The sequence below is a fragment of the Mytilus edulis genome, chromosome 1 (genome assembly GCF_963676685.1).
Source record: "Mytilus edulis chromosome 1, xbMytEdul2.2, whole genome shotgun sequence".
NCBI lineage: Eukaryota > Metazoa > Mollusca > Bivalvia > Mytilida > Mytilidae > Mytilus > Mytilus edulis.
This window is the reverse complement of record NC_092344.1, coordinates 51075044-51085985: the sequence shown is the minus strand read 5'-3', so window position 1 is coordinate 51085985 and position 10942 is coordinate 51075044. Positions and strand designations below refer to the sequence as shown.

The window sequence follows — 10942 nt, the reverse complement described above, 5'->3', positions numbered from 1 at the left end:
TTCTTAATCGAAGATCATCGGACCTCGAAAAGTGGCCTTTGTGTGTCAGCATGGTGACATATATTTCTTGATGGTATCACTCACCCGAAAATACTTTCTGGCAATGGAATCAGATTTCTAGCAAAGAACTAGTGAAGAAATCCGCGTAGAAAAATGTTTAATGTTATTCAGAATTTATGATCAAAACATTGTCATTGAAGAGGGAATCTTTGCTTTAAAATGTAAACGTATTTGACAACAGGACGTATTTCTTACATTTTTAGAATTTTGATTCTATACACTGACTATCAACTTTAATTTCAGAAATAAAATGACGGCAATCAACGTACGATTAACTAACAATCATAATTCCCATAATCTGAGTAGAAATGACATCATTCATTGGATAAATAGTATCTTAAATACCAACTACAACAAGATTGAAGAGCTGAGTACAGGTAGTACACCTTTGTATGTGCTAAAAACAGTTGCTTTTTATTATTGAAATTTTAGAGTGACGTATTTTGAAATAGGTAGATATCAACAGGCAGTCTGGCAAAATGAACACACAACACATTGATCTTAAATCAAGAATGAAAACTTCAGAAACGTTATAGTTGAACGTGTTACATTACAGTCATCCTTTCCAACCTTTAAAATTTGTGACTGTGAACAATAATAGTAGATTTAGAGAACAATTATTACATGTGGAAAATTTCGTATGTCGCACTGATGATATTGCTTGGTATAAAAAATAGGAACTTTGACCCAACTTACGAAATGAAAGGAAATATATTTAAAAAACCCCAAAGGACACGGAGAAGTAAAAGGTTAAAACCCCTCATTTCCCTAAGGAATGGTTGCAAGGCTATTATGTATACTGTCATAAATGTTTTAGCTACATATACACAGGAAGATGTGGTATAATTGCCAATGAGACAGCTTTTTATTAAAAAAAACCCCCAATAACACAGAAATTAACAACTATAGGTCACCGTACGGCCTTCAACAATGACCCATACTGCATAGTCAGCCAAAAAAAGCCCCTAATGACAAATGTCAAACAATTCAAAGGAGAAAACTAACGGCTTAATTTATGTAAAATAATTGAACGAAAAACAAATATTAAACAGAGCAACAAACGCAAACCACTAAATTATAGGCTCCTGACTTGTTACAGACACATACATGTACACACATTAATTTTGTAAATACTAAATTTGAACGGTAGTATTTTGTCATCTAAAACATAAAAACAAAAGTAAGTAACAGCGAAGCATATATTATTTTACAGGTGCTGCTTATTGTCAAGCTGTTGATATACTGTTTCCTGGTACGTACTGAATAAAACTTTCCAAAACTCTACCAATACACGACAAAAAAGTATGATACATTTGTACTAGTAACTGCAGCTTAAATATTATAAAACGTATTTTTTGTTGATAAAACAGAATCTGTCAGTCTAAAAAAATTAAATTAAAGGTGTGAATAAAGGTTGGCAGAGTAACGCAAGTCACTAAACGACAGCTGTTTTTTAAAAATTTAAAGTCAAAACCAGATAAGTCACTTAGATCAATATTATAGATCGAGGCATGCACTGATTAAGTTGGTCAAAACTGACAGTCATCAAAAATGTTGAATAATATATTTTCTATTTTTTCATATTATTTTTACATACTTGTAATATAGGTAAAGTACCACTTCAAAGAGTCAAAATACAGACCAAACTAGAGCATGAATTTATAAATAACTTCAAAATTCTACAGAATGCCTTCAATAAAACTGGAACAGACAAGGTAAGCTCATTGGTGTTTCTGCTCTATGGTCGGGTTGTTGTCTCTTTGAAATTTCCCCCATTTACATTCTCAATTTTATCCTTATAATTAATTTTAGGTTAAACAGCAGCTTGAATTGCTCAGTATAATGTATATTTCATAACTTGAAGAATGGAAGTGTTTAATAGCACAATATGTATTATTCAATCAACATTTTCATTTTTAAGCTTTAAATGATTATTCTAATTTCAAGTATGTACCCGATGTCTATAATTCCTTAACCATTTATACATACTTAGCATTGCACCCTAGGAATTAATTTAATTTACTTTGTACTTAGATAATTCCAGTCGAGCGCTTGGTAAAGGGAAGGTTTCAAGATAATTTTGAATTTGTTCAATGGTTCAAATTGTACTTTGATGCAAACTGTAGAGGTATGAAGTACAGCCAACCACAAGATAGACCACAGTCTGTCATTGCCAGACGATCAAAGAGATCATGTAAGTACTTTTTAGAGGAAACAGAACACCAAAGGGAGTTAGCTCAGCAAAGTAAGAGTTCATTAAGCAATTTCGAATTCTAATATGACGTCCTTATTACGCTTTGTAAACAAAGCCGTGTTTAAATGAGCACAAAATATGTATGACACATGCGCATGCAAGAACTTACTGTGTATATTAACGTTATTTCCATCATTATCCTTTTAAATATGTACATTTAAGCAGCTAAAATAAACTTTTATTATATATATATTTTTATAAAACAACATGTATTTATCCTGCTCGTAGTTTTTAAACTTATCAAATACGAAATGTAATGCACTGACTCCTCGGGGAGGAAACGGGAAAAGCCAAACATTTTTACGGTATTTTCGTACGCTTCGACCTATAAACATTCTGTATTTGTCCTATTAGAATCGAAATAATTCCTTCATGCCATGCTCTATGCTCATTTTAACATTGGTAGGCATTATATTTGACCACATTTTACACCCCCTCACGCTCAGTGTAAAATATCGACAAATATTATGCCTACCCATGTTAAAATGAGCATAACGCATGACATGAAGGAACTATTTCTTAAATAGTACATTTATAATCATTTTACAAAAATAATATAAAAGTATAACGTAAATTGTATTACATATGTAATTTATACTACTAGAATTTAAGCTAACAGAGCAGACTTGTTATTTACATTAGAATTTTAAAACTATGCCAACACCTCTTATAATAGAAGGGGATACATGTAGGACCTTTATCCGGACTCTGGGATTTTGGGATTGACCTTTTCGGGATCCGGGAATTCTTTTTTTGAATTTCGGGATGTCGGTACATACGGGACCTCGGAATTTCCTGTTTTTAAGCCCGGGATTTCGGGATCAGGACCCCTCCTACCCGCTCTCTTAATAAGAAGAAAATGTTGTATTTTTATTAACTCTTAATATTATAAGAAGCAAATGTTGTATTTTTTATTAACTCTTAATATTATAAGAAGCAAATGTTGTATTTTTTATTAACTCTTAATATTATAAGAAGCAAATGTTGTATTTTTATTAACTTTTAATGTAGAACGAGTATGTGTACATGTTAAACTATATGATATATAATGACACATCAAAATACTTAATTATCATACTACTATCACATTTATATGCCCAACAAAGTGGAACTAAGATGAATTCTTTTATGTAAAATTGAGAATGGAAATGGGGAATGTGTCAAAGAGACAACAACCCGACCAAATAAAAAACAACAGCAGAGGGTCACCAACAGGTCTTCAATGTATCGAGAAATTCCCGCACCCGGAGGCGTCCTTCAGCTGGCCCCTAAACAAATATATACTAGTCCAGTGATAATGAACGCCATACTAATTTCCAAATTGTACACAAGAAACTAAAATTAAAATAATACAAGACTAACAAAGGCCAAAGGCTTCTGACTTGGGACAGGCGCAAAAATGCGGCGGGGTTAAACATGTTTGTGAGATCTCAACCCTCCCCCTATACCTCTAACCAATGTAGAAAAGGAAACGCATAACAATACGCACATTAAAATTCAGTTCAAGAGAAGTCCGAGTCTGATGTCACAAGATGTAACCAAAGAAAATAAACAAAATGACAATAATACATAAATAACAACAGACTACTAGCAGTTAACTGACATGCCAGCCCCAGACTTCAATTAAACTGACTGAAAGATTATGATTTCATCATATGAACATCAGGCACAATCCTTCCCGTTAGGGGTTTAGTATCATACCATCATAACATATATGAGAAGAACATAACCCGTGTCATGCCAACAACTGTTTTTAGAATAAATGTGTTTAGTTCCGATGCAAAGACCTTATATCAGTGACTCAATATTAACGCCAAAATATGCAATCTTTAATGACTTGACAACAGTATCGTAATTATATCCCTTCTTAATAAGTCTATTCAAAGGTTTTGTAGCCTTTTTTCATGAATTTTCTGCGTACTTATACATCCATGGGTTTCATTTCTTTTGGTGTGAGTGGTCCAAGAGATGATAAAGTCTGAACAGCGCTCTGGTCCCACGAAATTTATATTTAAGTGTTAATTTCATGTACGGCCTTTATTGTTTAACTGAAATCGTTTTAAATCGACAATAAAAACAACAAAGTCACAAATGCCAATCTGTTCAAATTATGGCAAGCAGTAGTATTGACAAAATAGTATGGTGTATTATGAATGGTCAGCTTCATGAAGAACTATCTTTTTTCCATGACATTGGGTCATCATACGCAAATAATGTACTAGTATTGGAAAAAAACAAAATAAACTGCTGCAGACGTAGTTTTGTCATAATTATTCTAAAGAAATATCTCGAAAATACCCCTATACATGGTCTTCTAAAGGAATTATTTGAAATATTGTAGCAAGAAACTCAAACAAGAGCTCAGCCTCATCAACATCCACTTATCGAGTGGAATCTGGAGGTCGACCTAGTAGTGAATTAGATGTAGAACTTGAAGAACTTAGGCAGCAGGTATGCATTAGTTAATTCAAAACAAAAAATAACTGAAGAACAAATAAAGAGATGTGGTACGATTCAAAGTGCTAATGACAACTTGCAACTAGAGTTCCACAGAATAAACTAACAAATTTAAAGAAATTAAAAGAACTTTAAGAATAACGACAACGAATTAGAGATTTTTTTTATCAGATACGTTTCTTGATTTGAAATAATGTTGATAGATATAAGAAGATGTGGTATGTGCCAACTCTCCATCCAAGTCACAACTTATGAAGGTATTTGCATTATAGGTCAAAGAACGGTCTACAATGATGCCAATATTAAAAAAAAAAAGACTTGCTACCGGGCTGCTTACTAGTGTACCCTTAGACTCTAACAGTCCACCCGTAGATATGTCGTAGTGAACATTAACGATATCAATTTTACTACACCAAATGCGTATTTAAAAAGTTAATTCTCTTCAGTAATGCTCTAAATCAAAATGTTTTAAAATCCAGAACCTAGTTCAAAGTGAACGAATTGATTAATCTTTCGAGAGCATCAAAACGAATCCAAACCGAGGCCAAAATGCATATTGACGACCAACTTTCCCTAGGAATTTAAAACAACTAGAATAAATCGGGTCATATATATATTATTGCTTTGAGTAATAGTGTTTCATTTTACCAGATTATGGAGGTTAAAATGGATAAGGAATCCTTAGAAAAAGAGCGAGACTTCTACTTCGACAAGTTACGTCAAATTGAAGTATTATGCCAATCTGAAGACTATGAAGATGAGCCAATGTCAAAGCATGTAATGGACGTGCTTTGTGCTTATGAGGTAAATTATATGGAATTATTAAAGAATGAATAAATAACTTTTGTGTTTTGATGAATATTCAAGAACATTACATGGGTAATTAGATACGACTTAAGTTTTAACCATTTGCGCATTCGGATTGTAATAGATATAAGAAGATGTGCTATGAGTTTTCAATGAGACAACTCTATCCAAGTCACAATTTGAAAAAAAGTAAACCATTACGGGTCAAAGTGTGGTCTTCAACACGGAACCTTGGCTCGCACCGATAAGCATGTTGTAAAGGGCCCAACAATGTTAGTAAGTGTTTAGCCATTAAAAAAGGAATATCAACCGTCTAATCTACACGGCCGACACTCGGCTAACCGAGAGATTGGTCGGTTAATCTATATTGAGTATGCGGCTATATCGGCAGTGGGTCTGTTAATCGGGTTGGCTAAAGTCTGTTAATCAGGTGTTATCGAGAAAATCATTGAAAACTCAGAATGTTTCATTGTATAACCTTTTAAATATATGTTTATCATAAAAAATATTTATGTCTGACAAAACTATTCAATGTACTGAATCCAGTGGTGTAATTATTATTTTTCTAGCTTCTATGTACGATCTATAAAATGAAAAGGCAAATTACTCATCAGTAAATTTATACACATTTTACACACACAAAATGTACACAAAATGACACTTGGGTTGAATTTACTTGCATGCACTATTTTGAACATCGAAAAAAGACAGGCATTATGAGTGTTAACCAAATTGATATCATTTTGTGAAAAATCTACACGAAAATCTGTATTTTGGTGACATAAATCAATCTTTATTAAAAACCTGGTCTGTTAATGGGTCGGATGTATAAAACCCGGTCTGTTAATTAGTCTGTTAAGAGTTATGAATGACAATAAAAGTATAATTTTATTACTTTATGGTGTGTTCATTTGGTAGGCTCAAGACGAGCGGCTAAAATATACGGAAACAACACTTGAGCAATGGAACATAAAATATATACGGAAACAAAACATGAGCAATGGAACATAAAATATACGGAACAAAACACATGAACAATAACAATGTAGGCAATGGATATTGAAAATTGATAAAAATGGTTTCAAAAAGTGTTAAATTAAAGTAAAATTGATTTTATCCGTGAATGGTCGCATATATCATGTGGATTCTGTTTAATTGTCATGAATGACACCAATTTGTCATCTACATTGGTAACCAGTATATAAATCAGAGATTAACGTCGTAATGTAACTAAACATCAGTATATTGGGATGCCTAAATATAAAGAATAGAGAAAGAATAATGGGTAAGATAAATAAAATGTAGAGAAAAGTAACATAACCATTTAAAGAATACAGAAATAAACAACCCCCCCCCCCTCCCCAATCCGTACCCTCATGGTATACACGAGAATCTGGATGGAGATACAGAATACAAAATAAAAGATAAGGACAGTTGAGAGTGATGCATTGCTAAAAAAGAGAAGAAAACAAATTGTTTAAGAATAAAGACATGGAACCCCCCTGGGTGTTGAAACAGTAACGGATTGCGATGTACTCATATTGGTGACAAATGCTTGACGTTTACATGTGGACACCTGCAGTTCTCCTCTGCACATATGTAGAAAAGGAACTAAACGGAATAAAATGAATTTAATTTTAATACAACCAAATGTAGCTGCATTCGCTCCTTTCCATTTACTTCTTTAGAATGATTTGTAAACAACAGATGATTAAGTAATACAAGAAAAAAAAACAATTTGATGATGCTGAGGAATTAGGATTAAGGTGGTACCGAACACTTTCACTAAAATCAATGTGGTTCGTTTAATTTGGATAAAATTTTGACAAAGTATTTAATTTGAACCTTTAACAGAAACATAAAAATTTCAACGTAATTAAAACGTATCACTGACTTTACAGAGTTATCTCCCTGTAGTGTTGGGTACCACCTAAACGTCCAGTGACAAATGTCATGTGCATATGAAAACGGCAACACGTTATATATGTACCCTGTGTTGTATTAGAAAGACACGTTCAATCGGATTTGAGAACATGCTACTTTGAGCAGACACAAAAATCAAGGCTGATTGAAATCGTTAATAATAAATTCATGCATATTCCAGCGACCAACCCAGATCACGCTATATTGAAGTGACACACTCTTGAGTAAAATGAAAAGAAAGTCAAAATAAAAATGCTTTTACTGGAAGGATAGTGTTGCATCGTATTATTATTTTTTGTCGAGCCTTCGACTTTAGTCGAAAAAGCGAGACTAAGCGATCCTACATTCCGTCGTCGTCGGTGTCGTCGTCATCGGCGGCGTCCACAAATATTCACTCTGTGGTTAAAGTTTTTGAAATTTTAATAACTTTCTTGAACTATACTGGATTTCTAACAACCTTGGACAGCAGCTTGTTTATGATCATATTAAGATAGTATCCAGAAGTAAATTTTGTAAAAATAAAATTCCATTTTTTCCGTATTTTACTTATAAATCATGGACTTAGTTTGTTCTGCGGGGAAACATTACATTCACTCTGTGGTTAAAGTTTTTAAAGTTTTAATAACTTTCTTAAACTATCCTTAGTTTGTACCAAACATGGACAGAAGTTTGTTTATGATCATAAGATAGTATCGAGAAGTAAATTTTGTAATTAAGTAAATCCTTTTTTTTCCGTATTTTACTTTTGAATGGACTTATTTTTTCTGCGGGGAAACATTACATTCACTCTGTGGTTAAAGTTTTTAAAAATTTAATAACTTTCTTAAACTATCCTGGGTTTGTACCAAACTTGGACAGAAGCTTATTTATGATCATAAGATAGTATCCAGAATTAAATATTGTAAAAAGATAACTCCATTTATTCTGTATTTTACTTTTAAATGGACTTAGATTTTCTACCAGTTAACATTATACAGTCTGTAGTTAAAGTTTTCAAAACATTTATTAGATTCATTCACTATCCTAAATTTTTACTAAACTTGGACAGAAGCTTCTTACAATCATAAGATAGTATCAAGAGGAATATTTTTATTGATTTTTTTCCTCATTTTTGTTGAGCCTGCGATTTACAGCAAAAGTAGGCGAGACACTGGGTTCCGCGGAACCCTTACAATATTTTTTTTTACTCAAGAACATCTCATTTTTAACATTTTCAATGGGAAAATATAAAGGTAGCACAACTATTTTCGTGGCTAAATAACTCTTAACTGACACAATTTCAATTGTCCAACCCATTAACAGACTTTATTCACATAATTTTCACTAAAACGTGGTATTACTCACGTTATATTACAATTATGAAATATTTACTAATGTTAATTTATATTTAAGAACCAAAGTAGTATTTTGTGTCTTTTAAATGATATCTAAAATTGTTTGTTTCGCCTTTTATTAAAAAATTGCTATGCGTGTAATCATAAATACTACATACTTGCGCGACGCCTTTTACTTTTACTGAAAACTGCGCAGACTATGAAATGTTTTTAAAGGTGGAAAATGTTCTTTGATAGATATCATTTTGTCAGACACTTTTCGTTTTTTGATTTAATTCTTATAATATGCCAAAAATCTGTATATTTGATCGAGTTTAACATTAAATTGTGCGTTTTACTCTTAACAGACGTATAGCCAACCCGATTAACAGACCCACTGCCGATATAGCCGCATACTCAATATAGATTAACCGACCAATCTCTCGGTTAGCCGAGTGTCGGCCGTGATCTATTAAGAAAAAAAAAACAGAAACACTTACGAACCACACCACCAAACGGCAACCACTGAACATCAGGTTCCTGACTTGCTTACAATGCCAGGATGTCTCTTGTTCAGAGTTCGGTGTTTTTTTTATCGTCTGATTTTCGTTTCCCTTGCATTAGATTTTTTGTCTTTCGAATATTTTTGTTTTGACAATTTTCTGCTCCATTATATACAATGTCATTTAAATTTTAATTGGTAAAACATAAACACCTGCTATCAACATTGGACGACAGGCACATTAAAAAAAACCACCAACTGACACGGTTTCAGACTTTATTCAAACATATCGACTTAGATGGAATGAACACTATCAAGCAGTACATGTAGCTAATCTTTTCTCATATTGACCACACTAAGAGTAAGGGACCAAACCTAATATGTTTTGCAAATCAACTTTACACAATATTATCAGTATCAGACATTGTCAAACCAGCTACAAGTAACAACAACAATATAAAAGAGGGGCGAAAGATACCAGAGGGACAGTCAAACTCACAGATCGAAAACAAACTGCCATGGCTAAAACATAAAAGACAAACAATAGTACAGAAGACACAACATAGAAAACTAAAGACTAAGCATCACGAACCCCACTAAAAACTGGGGGTAATCTCAGGTGCTCCGGAAGGGTAAGCAAATCCTGCTCTCCATGTGGCACCCTTCGTGTGGCTTATGTTATTACAAATCCGGTATATAGCCTTAATTATAAAAATCACATCGTAACAAAGAATTATCAGTTTTTTTAATGCTATCTCAAAGTTACTTATCTCCACGCTTATACTGTCGGGTTCAATCAATAATTAATGAAATAACAATTTAATTGTGTTTTGCTTCAGGATGGATTCGAACCACCAGTGGAGGAATATGAAGAATACTGACACGTTACAGTACCTAAGGGAATCAGATAGTTATCTAATAGACTTTTGATTAATTTCTTTGAAAATACAATTGATTTCTTTGATTTTATGTCTTTTGTTAATGTTTCATGGAAATGGTTGATCTTCAACTAGTCTCTGTAATTCATGCATGTCGAGAAAAAATAAAATACATAAAAAAAGACAATAGAAATAAATCCCACACAGTACAAAATACTATATCAACTACAATATACAACTCTTAAAAAAAATGATTTTTGATTTTTGGTGTTTTAACGCCACTTTTAAGCACCGCATTTAGGCTATTTCGTGGCGACAAGTTTTTATTAGTGGAGGAAACTGGAGTGCCCGGAGAAAACCACCGACTTTCGATCGGAAAACTGACAATCCTAGTCAATTAAGATTGTAGTCTTAAAAAGGATATCCAGTTTTGATGCATTAAATTTCGCAACTGATGAATAATTACAAACCAACTTCTAAAAGCTGAAATAAAAGAAAAGATAGAAAAAAAACCCAATTCAAGCCAGATTATAGAAAGATTTATTGGTTATGAGCCTCATTTTCGAAATATATCTCAAAATTTAACGGTGTGTGACTTTTCCATGTCCACTTATAATTAAGCAGCAATTTTATATTAAGTAAAAGTTAAATTATATTACATTTGCAAATCAAATATTTCGTAAGCATAAATATTGGAACAAAGAACGAATTGGAGAATATTTTTCATAAACTGTATACTCTTTTAATA

The 10942-nt window shown here is 32.6% G+C and overlaps 1 protein-coding gene across 1 annotated transcript; it reads left to right on the top strand.

The window, feature by feature from the left end:
• The first annotated feature begins 307 nt into the window (after nucleotides 1–307).
• Nucleotides 308–10255, top strand: LOC139513493 (microtubule-associated protein RP/EB family member 3-like). Its single transcript, XM_071302064.1, has 7 exons — nucleotides 308–437; nucleotides 1274–1312; nucleotides 1669–1775; nucleotides 2095–2254; nucleotides 4656–4765; nucleotides 5423–5575; nucleotides 10156–10255. Exons 1-7 carry the CDS (start codon nucleotides 311–313, stop codon nucleotides 10195–10197), a joined length of 738 nt encoding a protein of 245 aa, XP_071158165.1. The 5' UTR covers nucleotides 308–310; the 3' UTR covers nucleotides 10198–10255.
• The last annotated feature ends 687 nt before the right edge of the window (nucleotides 10256–10942 follow it).

What these genes read in the sequence shown, in the direction of transcription:
- LOC139513493 (XM_071302064.1), top strand. Translation starts at nt 311, where the DNA reads ATGACGGCAATCAACGTACGATTAACTAACAATCATAATTCCCATAAT. An exon ending in CAGACGATCAAAGAGATCAT is followed by an intron (nt 2,255 to 4,655) that starts GTAAGTACTTTT and finishes GAAATATTGTAG; the next exon opens with CAAGAAACTCAAACAAGAGC. An exon ending in TTGAAGAACTTAGGCAGCAG is followed by an intron (nt 4,766 to 5,422) that starts GTATGCATTAGT and finishes TCATTTTACCAG; the next exon opens with ATTATGGAGGTTAAAATGGA.